Source organism: Solea solea, chromosome 12 (genome assembly GCF_958295425.1).
Source record: "Solea solea chromosome 12, fSolSol10.1, whole genome shotgun sequence".
Lineage (NCBI taxonomy): Eukaryota > Metazoa > Chordata > Actinopteri > Pleuronectiformes > Soleidae > Solea > Solea solea.
This window is the reverse complement of record NC_081145.1, coordinates 9,179,608-9,195,697: the sequence shown is the minus strand read 5'-3', so window position 1 is coordinate 9,195,697 and position 16,090 is coordinate 9,179,608. Positions and strand designations below refer to the sequence as shown.

The window sequence follows — 16,090 nt, the reverse complement described above, 5'->3', positions numbered from 1 at the left end:
ATGTCCTTCATTGTTGCCCTTTGTTTACTGCTGCATTCTGTGTAGCACTGGTATGACTATGAATGGTTATGCTATTTACATAGCTGATGTATATTATGTAAATATTACATAGCCCACTCATCCCTCAGTGGAAACGCAAGTCAGATGCAAATGTATAACTTTAATTAGTGGACTGCTCATATTATACTCTCTGTGCTTTATGTGGTTTAGATTTGTGCTCAAATGTTCATTTACATAATTTTTGGGTTGGTTTCTACACTTGATATTTTATTTTATGGGCTTAGGCATTAATTGATTATTACCTGGGATCATATACTTTACGTATATCTAACTCACACTTTGATCAAGTTTTTTTTTTTACCCTGCAGGTGACTTCCAGTTCTCCGTATCGTCTGATGATAACTCTGAGCTCTGGCTGAGTCTTGATGAAAACCCTCTCAATGCGAGACTCCTGGTCTATGTAGGACAGGTAAGAACTGTGCGGCAGACACGCCACTGAAAATCAACACTTTTAACACTTTGTGAATCTCAGCACACACATTCACTGTGAGCGCACATCTCCAAGTACATTTCCTTGTTTTAATTCGTATTTCTGCAAGGTATTACTGATAGAACAAACTCAATCAACAGGGACCGAAATAGTTGCCAAGAGTTAAAAAGCAAAAGGTACTTTGTCTAAGATTGTACATCTGGGAAGTACAGTATACGCAGGTAAGACAAAACCAGAGCTCTTAAACCTGTTTTATATTTCCACACACATGCTGTGCGTCCCGCAGTGCGCGCAGCATATCGCAAACTCTGGTATACTCGCACGTGCCTGTAGTATCCCACTTCACCATTGAGTGGCGGTACAAGTCTGGACGCAGGGAAGAGGGTCAGCCGGTTCGAGGGTCCCTAGGTCAAGGCTTGGATGACTTTCCTTGGTGACAACTTCTTCTGTTGTTTTTTCTGCTTGGTGAGCGGGGCTTATACTCCACCTACCGGTGGGGCGGAGGTTCAGTTCACGCATGCGCTCTCCACAAGCACCCAAAGCGCTCTTTGCTCGCTGTTCCAAAATCGGAGCTGCGTTGTTTGTTGATGATGAACACAGTGCACAGAGGAAGTATTCCAGGGCCTTTACAGCAGAGGTCTCAAACGTAATGTTTAGAAGTTACACTTTAGCGAGCGAGACACATTTGTTTTGCTGACATGCTGTCTTCTATTGTCACGGAAACAAGCAGCACATTTTCAGTGGCAGCGCTGTTCATGAAAGCTTGATCATGTTGATCATCAGACTTACAGGATGAAGCATTGACCTTTCAATGGGACTGAAAAGTGAAACAGCAGACACTGAAGTTCAGGATGAGTGTTGCTCTGTTGTTATGACCAGACTAGATGGATCATTGATTGAGTTAATATTTGAGATGTAGGTATTTGTGTTTTTTTTTTTATTAACAGATTAATTTTTGCATCATATGTTTTCACATCAATACAAACATTTTTATATTGAAATTATATGAAATAATGTCACAAATATTGTTATAGTGATATCATGATGGAATATCTTGACATCAGTTCAAGCTCATATCACCCAGCCCAACTGAACAGTTGGTTCTGTTCCCCAATTTTTTTTACGTGGGTGAGTTCCACCGTATAGAGTCTGCAACCTCACACTGATTAGACCTTGTTCATCTTTAGTAATCAGGCACTCATCACAACCACAGCTCATAATACAGAAGCCTTGACTCTTCCTGTGGAGTAGACCATTTTCCCGTCCCATCTATCCTTGAAGTACCCTCTGTCCACAATCAAATAAAAGTCAAGGTGTGCTACTTCTGCCTCGACTAATGAAGTTTTCTTCATAAGGTTTCTGCAACAAAAAAAAAAAGATGTAGGAGGTTTCACAGTGATTGAGCTTGACCATTTTACTGTAGTGCTCGGGGCAAATACAACTATGTGCTAAGAGCAACGGTTCAGCAATGGAGTCATTTGTATTCCAACCGGACGGGAAGATGTTCCCAGGTTCCAAGGGAGCTGAGATTAATTAGCTGGCAGTGAATATTGATGTGACATTTAACAGTGGAGAAATATCATCTAGGTAATAGCAGGGGAGCAGTGTGATGTCCGGGGATCATTCATCCTGCCACTGGCTGACAGACAGGCCCTGCTGATTCCCCGGGTCTTCACAAGCATTCATTGTTTCACAAATAGAAAGCCAACCCTGGACTCTTCAGCAAGTCATCTGTCAACATGATTTTAGTAAAAGAGTCCAGACAGGTTTTCCTTTAAAAGCGAGTAGAAGCTTAAGTACCGCTTACACTGTGATTTTTTATGCCTAAAACAGGTAAATACATGTTTTACCAAGCTCTTTTTGACCATGTTAAATAATAACCTCTAATCGAATGTGTTTTAAATTGGATAAAAATGATTCATTGGTGGGTTTTTTTTTATGACTGTTGGCATCCATGTTGCTGTTTTCCACCTTTCCTCTCAATTTAATCATCATCCATTACTGCCTCTCTTTCCTTCCCATCTTTTGACCTGGAAACTCTTCTGTTTTGTATTGATGTATTAAATATGTTTTAATTACGTGAGCACAATGTAGCACAACATATTTACCTGCCTCTTTGGGTATTACAGTAGGAGTTTAGTGAAAGTCTTTTCAAATACATTTCAAATGTCCATAATTTGATATGGACAAATTGATAAATGTAAAAGTAAGTGATAAAAGTAATAAAGCCTAATTACAAACTATTAAATTCCATATTTTGTTATAGTTATGAATAAAGTTGTCTTCCTTAGCTTAAACCTCATCGGCTCTAAAGTGGTCACTTGAACGCAGCATTTAATTGAGTGACCTTTCGGTTGTCAGTGTGGACTTTTAATAGCTAAAGGTTTGGAACATTGTGTTTCCACATAATATTTGGCTCAGATGTTCACGAGGAATCAAGGACGATTTGATTTGATTGTGGTCGTCTACGGTCAAGGTCACTGTGACTTCATGTCGCTCCCATTCTTGTGAATGCAGTAGCTCAGAAATTGTCTGCAGGGAGTTTTGGAAGAATTATGGCGGTCAGAGGTCACCATCACTGTGGTTTTGGACACAAGTCAAGAAATCATAAACTCGCTGTGGCACAAACACATGTGTTTGATAAGATGTGCTGCAAAAAAATGTAATCAAATGTTTTAGCCTTTTCAGGCAAAAATTATTTTATTCCATAGTCCATACACTATTGTCTAAAAATGCAGGTGACCATTCAGGTACACTGGGCGTACATGTGTCATTTAAACAGGAAGCTGTCTCCCTCAATTCAATTCAAATCAATTCAATTTAATTCAATTTATTTGTATAGTGCCAAATCACAACATGGGTTATCTCAAGGCTCTGAAACCTTTACAGTATTATAGAGAGAAGAAACCCAACAAGTCTCACAGTTGTATCAAGTTATAAGTTTATACAAGACCGTTTTGAATCAGTATCTGCAGTTTTCGCTTAGTTTCAGAAAAAATATTATGAAAAATAAGAATCAACAATGGTGAAAAGTAGAAAAAAGCTGCAGGAAGGGGATGCAGGTAACGGCGGCATAATTTCTAAAGGTATATACTTAAACCATAGAATGTATATAAAATAGACACACGGTAGAAAGAGTAGCAGTTAACCACTAGGGGGCAACTTTGCTGGTTACAGAGAGAAGTCCATTTCAGGTCAATAGGGACAGTCTTCTCAATTCTAAAGTCAGGAAACATGATTTTGATCACAAGTTTTAAGTCTTCTTCAAAACAACATGATGTCAATTTTGTTAATTATCTTCCAACTTAGAGGAAAAACCAACCAGTCAAATTGCAAATCATTTTTTTCTTTTTGTAATCATGTAGTGAATATGACTCCTGATATCTCCAGATTTCCCTGAAGAGTCCTGTAATCCTGGTTCTCTCAGAAAGACAAAATCCATCAGTGTGTTTCTCACACTTTTTTTAAGGTTAGGGTAAGAGCTTTCTGTAAAAACACTCTCCTCTGCCCTGCTGGGAAACTATACGTGCACACACACGAGTGTACTTAATGTCACTGAGGATTGTCTGTTTTCCCACTTCGGTCTTAATCATATTTCTTTGCCCACAGCTAATCTGTAATAAGATTTATCTTCAATCAGAAGGTCCAAACAGCTTCACCGAGTTTCCCCTGCACTCCCCTGTCTTATGTGTTTTGTTTGTATCCATGCCTGTGTTTGTGCAGACACTTGAACGCACTCACGCGTGTCATAAATGCTGTGATATCTCCTCTGTCTGGTCCATAAAGTAGACACAAAATCACACACACAACTGTACGAGAGAAATTTAATCAATATGGGACTCCACAGCAACAGTAGCTTCACCATTTCAGACAGCCAAGACTTTGTCACTATGGTATTAACAAGTATTATTTCACAACTGAAGCAAACATAAAGGCACTAAAGGGATAAGGTTATCCATATACTTAGTTTTTATTAGTGTTTCGAGTTCCACAGTTATGCACCCACTGAAAGCACAACAACCATTTCCCCATATTGACTAATCAGGTTATCATAACCAACAGATGGAACAACTCACTTTTCTGTTTACTTTTCTGTATCACACTTTTTGTTTGACATAACACCAAATATCAAAGAAACCAAAAAAGCAAAACGAATGATGGATGAGTTCTATTTACTTACCTTTTTTTCATCTGCCATGTTATTGTGCCTGCTGCCTCATTGTCATGCTGTCATGGTCTGTTGGGGGGCTTGAATTGAACACAGCCGTCGCTAATGTGACTTTCCTTCTGATGTTTCTCCGACACTATTTTCAAAATGGATTTTCCAGTAGCAACACCTGTCCACAACTGATAAAACATGATAAATAGGATAAATGGATATCCTCAAAGATTTGAATTTAAAACCTGTTTGAAATGGGCAATCCATCAGCGTCTGCCTTTGTCTGCTTTTACCGTCGCTGCAGTTGCATTAGCCGGTGCAGAACATTTGTTTCAAATTACTCTAATAGCTGCATAGCTACCTCTTGGTAATGTAGCTTTGATAACGATAAAAACAGACACGAGTATAATTGTGACGGATTATCAGATTTAAACTCGTCCGATTTGTTTACGGGGGGATTTTTTTTTTGCAAAATTTAAATGGGTGAAAATTGGTACGTGCGTTCAGAGCAATTCATTAAAACGGACTCAAAGCATCAACAGCACTTTAAGGCACCAGTTATTCCTGATTTAAGAAACAGAGATGACAATCAAAACAAACTCTATACTCTGTCAAAAACTTTGTTCTTGATACAAATGTTCACACACACAAACTTGTTTTTATATCTTAGTGAGGACACATCACTGGCATAATGCAGTGGTTCCCAAACTTCAGACAAGTTATGATTCATTTTATATCGCCTTTTAAGTAGTGATATACTGTAAAGAAGCAATAATAATAGAGGGTTTTTCTTGAATTTTTGTTCATAAAAACGAGCCAAGTGCTTTGGTTTTCTCAAATTTCACAAGTTCAATACAATTTTTATCACTTTTTGCTAAGGAGTGTTTATATAGTTGGTGAATAATTTTTTTTTCATCAGATTGCCTAGGTTCTGCTGAAAAAAAGGATACAAGACACTCTATATTGTACATAGCCTCTGTATATATATATAAACGTGTATATATACGTATATATATGTAAAAAAATATATATATAGCTGCAGTCATAAAATATTGTGATTTTTGTTGTTGAGGTTATTTTTCAGCCTTAATTTGGTCTTTATCAACAGAAACGATGTAGTTTGTATTCTACGTCCTGCATTTGATAACAGACTTTGTCAAACAGTACTATAGCGTTAATGTGTGTATACAGTGACAGCACAGAGGTAGTGGCATTAAAATCCCCTTATCTGGGCTCCCCTCTGTGTTATCAGTCTGTTGCCGTCGCCTCCCTCGGTCTTGACATCATCACTTCCTGTGTGCAGACGTATTAGGTCTAAACACCACTACGTTGAATAACACAGACAAAAACATAGAGCTGTTAATCAGCACTGTGTGTATTCATTTGACAATTGTTTGAATATAGTGGACATTTCTTAAAATTTAAATAATGCATACTAAAAGTTTTTAAATATGATTTAATTATTCACTGTTTGTCTTTACCCAGGCCTAAAATCCAGATATTCCTTTCATAGGATGTAAAAACTCTGTATTGATTTTGCCATTTTATATCTCACTTGTGTATTAATGTATGCATACTTGGTTTACAAACGTTCACAGTATTCACATTCACAATTTTCTCAGTTTTTATATTATAGTGATCGCTTTAAGAGTTTACAAATACATTTTCACTGTCAATAGTTATTTTCAGAAATGTTATTGCTTTCACCCGGACTTCTGTCCTTCATGCTGTGTGAAAACGTGTGTGTGTGTTTGGAGAGTTGGATGGTTGCAGTTCATAAAAGTAAATATAGTTTTTTTTATGCTATAGGCCTTTATCATTAAATTTCACATTTTGTACTTATTTATTTATTATATTTATTTGAACTGTGAGTCCATCTTGCCAAAATCCAGCTCTTATATTTTAGTTTCAGGCGTTCCAGGTTCCGGCATGCCGCTCACGCCGAGGAGGTTTTCACTTGCCATAGAAAGAAATTCATACCTAAAGGTATTAATAATGTATCATTGAATCGTGTCAGTGTGCCAACATGTACAATTCCAGAGTCATGGCATTGACTCGGCTGAATGCAATATGGCCATTATTCAGAAGAGCACATTTGCAACTCCTGCATTGAATTTCCTCCCAGATTTCACGTATCCTGATATACACTCACAGGTCGCCTGAATGCTTCTTCTTCCCATGCTAAAAGGTCGTAATCACGTCAAACATGTGCAGGAAATGAATGTATATAGTAGAAGTTACATCTCAGGTCAGCTGAATCCCTCTTTTACTTCTCTCCTCTGTGGAGAAGGAAGGAAAGTGCCGGCTGTCCGTCTGAAAACGAGCTGCTATTATTCAGGCACCCACACACTGTGCATGTGTCTGTGTTTGTTGCATTAGAAAGTAAGAGAAGTTAAATGAGAGCGAGGTTATGTCTGGATTGTGTGTGTGTGTGTGTGTGTGTGTGTGTGTGTGTGTGTGTGTGTGTGCAGTCTCTCAATGTTTACTGCTGAATCAAAGTGTGTGAATAAAGTGTAAACAAAATATGACAGTGTGTGAGAGAGGCGATTCTGAAAATGGGATTTTCGGTGTGTGTGCCTGTGTTAACCTGGTATTCCTTATGTTGTGGGGACCTCAGTCTGTTTACACAGTCACATTATAGGAACCTGTCTTCCTTATAGGGACAAAAATCATTCATTTTACGGTGAAGACATGTTTTAAAGTTAGGCTGAGGTTAGAGTTAGGTTGATCCTGGCCAGTAGAAATGGTGGTTAAGGTTAGAAGAAGTCTCCAGGAAATGGATTTAAGTCCTCTGAAGTCATGGAAACCAGTGTGTGTGTGTGTGTTGCCCCTCATGACTACTTGGCCAATTGCCTTCTGATTTACCTCCTGCCTTCGCTGTCGAAGAGATGCTGTTTTCACTAAGCAGTGACTCACTGTTCAGTAGGAAGTTGCACCTGTGTGTGTGTGTGTGTGTGTGTGTGTGTGTGTGTGTGTGTGTGTGTGTGTGTGTGTGTGTGTGTGTGCACGCACGGTGGGGGTCTGTGTGTGTCTTTCATGTTTTCCTTGCACGTGCACATACAGTATACCTCGGGTGAACATCTGCCACTTTCATTGCAAGAGCTGAGGTGCCGCACATGTTTTGTCCTTGTAATGTAGCCATTGATCAGCGCCTTCACTCGTGCCGTGCTGATTAACCACCTGACAGAGAAGAAAGGAAAATAACAATGCCTCCATTTTGCTCCTTGAAACTATTATCCGTGCAAAACGATGCTTTTTGAGGACCCTTCAATTCGAATTGTTCTTCTCCTCTCAAAAGGAATCATTCAGGGAGTGTTTTAATTAATGACGCATTCAACGGAAAGGAGTATAATCATTTTTATGAACTGTGAATTCAAAATCTTTAGTACATGACAGAGTCTGCATGGCACATCATATACATTTTGCAACATCAAGGATTTTTCTTGTCCTTTTTAATTAGAACGTCGTGGTTCAGATGACATTTGAATGCTATTTCTCAGTATAAAATGCATCAATATTTTAAATAATGTCTGCATCAAAATGACATTTCGTTCCGAGTGCCATTTTCTTTTGTATCCACCGTATTTTCATTCATATTATTAATTTACAATTTGCAGTGGAAACAAATGAGCAGCTCGTGTTTATGCCCGCAAACGTAGTTTTCTTTTATGTGTTTGAAAAAAAAAAACATGTTTACTGAATTTAGAGTCAGCAGCAGATGAGAGATGAATATTTTTTTGCACCGTTCCCTTTTTCTGTCTGATCATTCTCTTTCATCTGGAGAACAACAGCCTTTTTAAGAGAAAGCTGTTCACACACAGGGAGAATATAAACATGTAAGTGCTGCAGCTAGATACATTTTCAAGTTTCTCATTTATATTCAGTGCAAATTTTAAACTTTCATTTTTTCTCTCTCTCTTTTTTTGTCTGTCTGCTTTAAAAGGTTTTTGAAGCTCTGCCAGTGTGTCGGCTGCATTCAGCTGTGATTTGTTAGTTCTTTAACTTTCAGTGAAGGTGGCTGCCTTTCCTCACTTTCTGCACTTTGCAGGGAGGGAAGCAGGCTTTATTTTAATGATGATTCTTTTGAGGGAGGCGAACTTAAATGAGATTCCGCCGTGCCAACGTTCGGCAGACTCCGCCGTCACATGTCAGAATGTGCCGAACAAAACATAATGAGACGTAATTAAAGGGATTAAATTTGTTACGGCTGTTTATTTATTTATGTTGAAAACAATGGCTGCAGCAAATGATTGTACCAACTTGCTCCGTAGAGGGAGTACATAACAGAAAAATACTAAATAAAGCAGAGAGTTGTGACTCATAATAGAGCAACAATACATCATTATCAGGTTGGTGTTTGGGTGAGATATTTGACAAAAGATTTTTTCTTATTTTGCTGCAAATGTGCACCTTCTGTGCAGACATTTACTTCGTGTATGTACATTAGTGAATGCAGCAACATCAAAATTAGGTTCTTCTTTTCCACTAATAAACAGCCAATGTACATTGTGATCACAAGTGAATGTGCTGTTACCTATAAAACCGCCTGGTAGTGGATTGATGTGGTGACTGACATTGTAGACAGTAATCGGAGACTTTGAGTCTCATTGTGGACATGTCAAATAGATATGTGTCACTGGTGAATGAGCAGAGGCAGGACGTTATTTTGATGGACACACCATGCGGCCAATGGCATGCAAGGGCAGACTATAGGATTATACCATTATGTAAATGAAATAAGGGGGGCAGACGCTCCGAAGACCGCCAGTGTAGTGGTCAAGGTTATTGTAGTTAAATACCGAAAATTACTAAAAATATAACTAAAATGAAAAAACATTTTTGAAATCAAAATAAAAACTAGAGTGTAAAAAAGCCCAATAATGAACTGAAACTGAATTGTGTTTATAAAACTAACTAAAATTGCAGTGAAAATGTGCTTAGTTTTCATCTTTGTAAATTTATTTCATAGTGTGTTTATTTGAAAGTTTGTATTTTCATTCATAATAAAGTGTGTTTTTGCTTACAATGTGGGAAACAAGGTTATACAAGTTACATTTGTTTAATTCAACCCAATTAATCAATTAATTGGGTTGAGTTGTCTCATCTAAGTGAATCAAACCTCTAGTGTTTTATTGGGTTTATTGATTTTTATTTATTATTTTGCTCATGTTTTTCCTCAGATTAAGCTCCTTGACTCACAAACAATGTGATGTGTCTCATGAGGGTTATTTTTTGTTATTTATGTTATGTTCATGTGTGTCTTTAGTCATTTGGCCATTTGAGTTTTACCTGACACATGAACTGAATCTAACCTCAGCACTATAATGCACAATTTTGCTCTTCTAACCCTAACCCAGGTCCCTTCTGTCCTAATGCATTTTTAAAATGGCATCTTTTGTTGGGTTTTAATGACACAATACATATTATGACCTTTTTGCATCTTGCAGCTGGCAAATACTAAAAAAGAACAAAGTTTCTAAACTAAATAAAAGCTAAAACTAATGAAAAATAACTTTGGTAGTGGTACAGGCCAGGTACAAACATATCGACAAAGAGACAGGGGATCCGGATTTAAATAAAAGCTTGTCAGGAAAATTGGAGAAATGAGTGAAAACTGAAAAAGAAGCAGCATGTGGCTGCATTTCAAAGATATTAGAGACTGCAAAGCTCAGTGCAGGGTTAGGTTGGTTGTACGGTGCAGGTTCTTTTTTTTTGTAATGAAATAAAATGCACAAAAATAAGGCTTTGATTAAAAAACTGCTTACCAACACACAAACCATTCATAATTGCTAAATGAGGCTAAAATAGAAGGCTCTGAGTGAGCCATAAAAGCTGGCTCTTCTAAGGGAGTTGAGCCAAAAGATCCATCGAACCTGCACAAAAGATTGTTTAAAATCATGTCTGCTTGAAGCTATGTTACAAATGTAAAGTTTAGTAATTTTTCTCGTGTTTTTCTTTACTGATTGTACTATTTGTTTTTTCTTTGTCTGCTGCTTGTGCGTTCCTTTTTGCTTTATTGTTGGTATTTATTTGGTACATGTGTAGCACTTTATTTCATAATATTCATTAACATTACGACAAGAAAACATAGATAAATAAAAAAGAAAGTGACACAGACAAGTCATGGCACCAACCAAACTGACATGGAACCAGATTAGTTTGAGTCATGTGTTTGTGAGAGCGTTTGTCCAGCTTCCTAACGGGTTCATGGAAACAGTGGCTCCCTCTGCAAAATTAGTGTTGACACTATGTCAGTACATCATACAGCCACATTTCAAAATACCTCAACTATCCATCTAAGAGTTAGTTCTCCAAAACATCCAAAATAACTACATATTTGCTGTCCAGTAATTAAATTCCAAGTCCCTGATTCTTTGATTTCTTCTTCTGGGAGCACTGTGATGGCAGATGGTCCATAGACGCTCAGTCTTAAACTGTTTTCCATGGACCATTTACGTTGGAATTTAACAAACATTATGGGAATTAAAAATCTGCCCACCCATGACCACGGTGAACACACTTGACACTTGCCAACATCAAATATAAAAATCAGTTCCAAAGTTAATACACTTTGAAAGAGACGTTTTTAGAGCTCAGTGAGCTTCATATAGTATACAGTATATTATATTAACTTTCTAAATCCTTTATCCTTTTCTTTGTTCTGTGCCCGGAGGAGGACTAGATGAAAAGCCTGGTGTGGACTGCAGCAGTAGCATGCTGTGGGCTTCAGAGCGAAGGCACAGAAGCACACATTGTGTCCTCCTCCTGTCCAACCAACTGCTTCACAGAGACTCTCAAAGGCATCAGCACTGCCAGGGGCCTGGTTGATTTTGGACAGACATTACTGCGTGTTTTTGAAGTTGTTTTTTCTCCCCCTCTCTCTCTCTCTCTCTCCCCGTAGAAGCTCTCCTCACATGCCAGCAAACATGCTCAGAGGTGCTGTTGTATAATTGCCATTTCATATGTGTGTTGGTCATTATCCTGTAGTTATGTGCCACAGTGTGTGCGCTGCTCTCTATGAAAATATTGTGGTACCCAAAGGGAGGATCAGCAGCAATTTACAAGCTAAAAGGCTCTTGTGATCCGTCACTACAATGCGCCTCAATGTTTCCTGACCAGTTTCAAAGCCAGACGTGTGGCCAGCACAAACAATTAAAGGCATGCCCAGTGTGATCTTAGCCTTATTCATTCATTAGCAGCAGCAGGAGGCCCTAATTAGTTGTGTTGGCTTGCTGAGGAAATGAATGGGCACTGATTCGACTGCAGGGCAAAACTTGAGGCTCAGAAGTTCCCAATGAGCCAGATTCTTAGAGTCAGTATTGGCAGGGAATCACGCTTTCTCATTTTCTGTCTGTTTATATTCATTAGCGCTCATCTCTTTGCTCACTTTGCCTATCACAAATCGTCTACTGATTGACTCTCCTAATCCTTTTGGGAATTTCTTCGCTGTTTCTACCGCACTCGTCGTTCAATCTCTAAATTTATGCACATTTCCTCGCACCCCTTTTCCGTCAGCCAGTCTGTAAATAGTGGGCACAAAAAAATAAAAATAAAAATCATGAAGCTGCAGCTGCTGGCTTCCAAGAGTGATTACAAAGAAGGATGTTTCAGACAAATACTCAATTTAGCATGCCTCAGCATTTCTCATGTTATTCTTCTCGTCGCAGACTCTCTTCCTCTCCTCCTCTCCTCCTCTCATACTCTCTTTCTGATCTGTGTCTCCTGTCATTTGTGTTGCAGCTGGGTACGGAGTGGACGGCTCCAGGCGAGTTCAGCAAGTTCAGGTCTCAGTCCTCTAAGTCTGTGCAGTAAGTACCAGTGACAACACACACTTCTCTTCACAGAACAGGTATTTATTTAGCTTGTGACCCAGTTTGGGATTCAGCTGTGTTCTGAGCAAAGGATACCTTACAGTTAGCCTGATACATTTAGCTGGAAGTGGTCGTTTGGCTGTAGCTGTTAGAATCCACTATTACATCTCAGATGGCTGCATGTTAATATTATTTTAATATTATTAAATATTAAAAGAAGTTCAGAGGTGTTTTTACCAGGGTTCTTGAGGGTTGTGAACCTGTTGCATCTGTTGTTACTAAGCAACCGAAACCTGGGGGCAGCAGAGAGTTTAGCTCAACATTAAACTAAGAAAAATTATTTCAACAAAGACAATGGATTCAGCTTTGCTGCGTGATGCGCGAGTGTGAAAAAATGAAATCCTCTCCAAAGGCACCCGGCAAAAGTCTCTGCGTGTGAAGCACCCTTTTAATAAAAAATGGCCCTGCTGTAATGTTAACAATATAAACTTCTCTATCGTCTATAGATCTCCTCTGCTCCCTTTCACTGCCAGGGACAAAGCAACTGCTGCATTAGCACGTACAAACACACATTTTCAACATCCATCATCATTTTTCACAGCACAAACATTAAAATGTGAACCAGACATGGATAACGATGACCTGGATGAACGAGAGTCGTTACAGACGTAAACATCACCCAACAATTATCTTTACAAACAGAAAAGGCAATTTGAAAGAACGTAATTAGCAAATTGTAGAGAAGGCATTCAAGGATATAATTATACAGCCTGAACCAGGGTCTCTGTTTGTTTCAGCAAGGACATTTTATATCTTTAAGTTCAGTTTTATTTATATATACAGTATACACATGAAGACAGAGTGTGCCGTACAGAGACTTTAAAACAGTACAGAAGGAACTGAACGATAGCAACACAAAGTTAAAAAAATACAATCCATAATAAATAGTTTAAAGTCTAGTGTGACTGCAGATGGTTGCTACTTCCACACTTCTTATTTCTCTGCTTTTGAGATGCCGGTCATCCACACTCCCACGGCGTTTTAGAGCCCTGAAAACAGAGCCAGCAGCGTTTTTGATTGAAAACTGCTGCAAAACGGGCTGCGTTTTTAGTGTGGATGGCCAAAAACAGAGACCCTTGGAAACAATCACACAGTTTTACATTCTCTCTTCTGATTGGTTCCTATTGGCCATGATGTGACCTTTGCCGATGTGTCTCATCATGTTAAATAACACTCTTTTTGGAAGAAACAGCCCTAATTGCTAGTGTAGCTACATGGAAACATAGCAAACACGGAACAGCCTGGGTGTACTTGGAGTGGCATGACTCCGAGTCAGTATGTTCATGTGTGTTGTATCCCAGTTGAGGAAGAGCTAAAACAAATTTCCCACGTTTTTATTTTATTTATTTATTTATTTAACCAGATAAAAAAGACCCATTGATATCAAGACCTCTTCCAAGAGGGTGACCTGGTCAAGAAAGGCAGCAGCACACGGGAGATAACAGTTACGAAACAAACATTTATATAGAAAAGTGCAAGTAAATAGACAAATAAAGGGTAGGAGTTATGGTTGCAGTAAGAATTTAAGAACACAGGCAATGGTCGGTCTTTTAAGGTAGAGCGGAAAGCTCCCCCCAGTGGAATAAATGTTGATAATTTGAGTTCAGTTTGGAGGGTATTCCAAGCAGAGAAACTAAAAGCTTTTTTTCCCATTTCAGACCAAAGCAGGCAGGTACAAAATGGAAAAATTGGAACGTAAGGCATAATGGCTTTTTGTTCTCTGAAGAAAAGTGCATAAATAAGCGGTGCACCATTGTTATTTACCCAGAAAGAGCAGTGACTTTTGTCTGTCTTTACAGTTACAGTTATATTGCCACCTGTTGACATCGCAGGTTTTCGACAAAGAGTTTTTCAGAACTTTTTTTTTTTTTTTTTAAACGGGAGGAAAACCTCAAAAGTATTTTATTATAAATTTGAAGTGTACATTATACAAATTCAAAAAAAGAATAAAAAAAAAACTCTAAACAAACAATACATACTGTATATCCATACTACTTAATTTTAATGAATTCTTTTATGAACATACCCACTCCCGCTCACCCTTAATTTAGATCTCCACACAATCCTTCATTCTTACATATACACAAGCAGTGTCACTGTGAAATAATATAATAATTGTAATGTTAGTAACAGTCAATTTTCCTTGTGACATCAATTTTGGACACACAAACATTCAGGGTTATGTTTGCATCGCATGAAACATGCAGTTTTTGAATAATCTTGACTTGTGTATCGTGAGACATCATCCAGCAACATATCTTTTTTTTGGGGTGTAATAAGATTCATCTGTTCAAATTTCTGGCCCACAGTCCACTACCCAAAACATCTGCTAACACCTTCTTCCAGTATTTTTAGTAGTGCAAATCACACTCACAACATCTGTCACAAAAACTGTAATTACACCACATATTTTCCCCCTAAATCGTTTAACTGTAGCAGTTACCATCCAACACTAGTGTTTGAAAAGGCGTTTACATGCAGATGAGGACTGATGGCTTCAATGTTCACTGAAACTGGTCTTTTCGCCCCCGCTGTACCTATGCTTTAACATGTATAAATTGGTTCAGTGGGTGCCAGACAGTGACGGATCATAGCAGGTGAAAGGCCTCCTCTCTCTCTCGCTCTCTCTCTGAATGCATGACTTGTCAGATTCAGCACGTTTCTCCCCCTAATTGCTGCGAGCTGCTTGCATAAAAGCAGCCTTTAATATGAGCATTGATCTGCAGCACAGTTTTGCCTCCAAAGTCATTGTTAAATTGATATGATTATGCAGCCAGAGATCCTAAGAACAGTGCTCCTATTCCACTGGGTGCCTACATTCGCCTGATTGGATGAAACACGCAGTAGAGTGATGCCTTAAATTATTCACACACATGCACACACACACACACACATATACGCTGCTAAATGATGTTTGTAGTGAAGAGTCAGAATATTTTATCACGTCTAAATGGTACAAGTTGGATAATGAACACGCACAACAATGGGAAAGAAAAAGACTGTTTTTGTTAAATGACTATTTACTGGCCCTTACTGCGGAAAAATGTGTGACATTTATGTTCATTGTTGACATTGTTTGGGACAATTAGTGGCAGTTATTGGATGCATAAGGGTTATTTAATATAGACCACACCTCTAGGACCAAATAGGAAGAAAGCCAGCAAGTTTAACCGACATCATCAACTAATTATTACCACAAATAAAGTCTTCTGTGTGTGCTTCAGATCGCCACTCCTGCCTGTGTGTTAATGGAAAATAAAACTAAAGGAAGAATGTTTAAAACACCCATTACAACACATCCAGCTGGTCAGAGTAGCTTTCTAGGATACACGACGACTGTGGAGCCAAAATCACTGGCAGATAATCCTCAACGTGTTGTGCATCGTATGATTTTAAAACCTCAGAAGCAGATTTTGTTTGGTAAGAAAAATTTATTTGAAAACCTTATTGTCACGGTACAATTCTATCAGTGTCCTGTCAAACAGTGGTAAAGTGTGCTAGATGAATTGCTCATGAATCAGCTTTCAGAGCAGTGGTGACATCAGATCGCAGCAGAATTAATACACGTGT

General features: G+C 38.4%; 1 protein-coding gene across 1 annotated transcript in view; it reads left to right on the top strand.

Moving 5' to 3' along the window:
* The window catches only part of b4galnt4a (beta-1,4-N-acetyl-galactosaminyl transferase 4a), a 156,831-nt gene that overhangs the window by 102,605 nt on the left and 38,136 nt on the right, over positions 1–16,090 (top strand). Inside the window, exons 6-7 of the mRNA XM_058645796.1 lie at positions 369–469; positions 12,390–12,457. Coding sequence (XP_058501779.1) covers positions 369–469; positions 12,390–12,457 — 169 coding nt within the window. The remainder of the gene's footprint in view (positions 1–368; positions 470–12,389; positions 12,458–16,090) is intronic.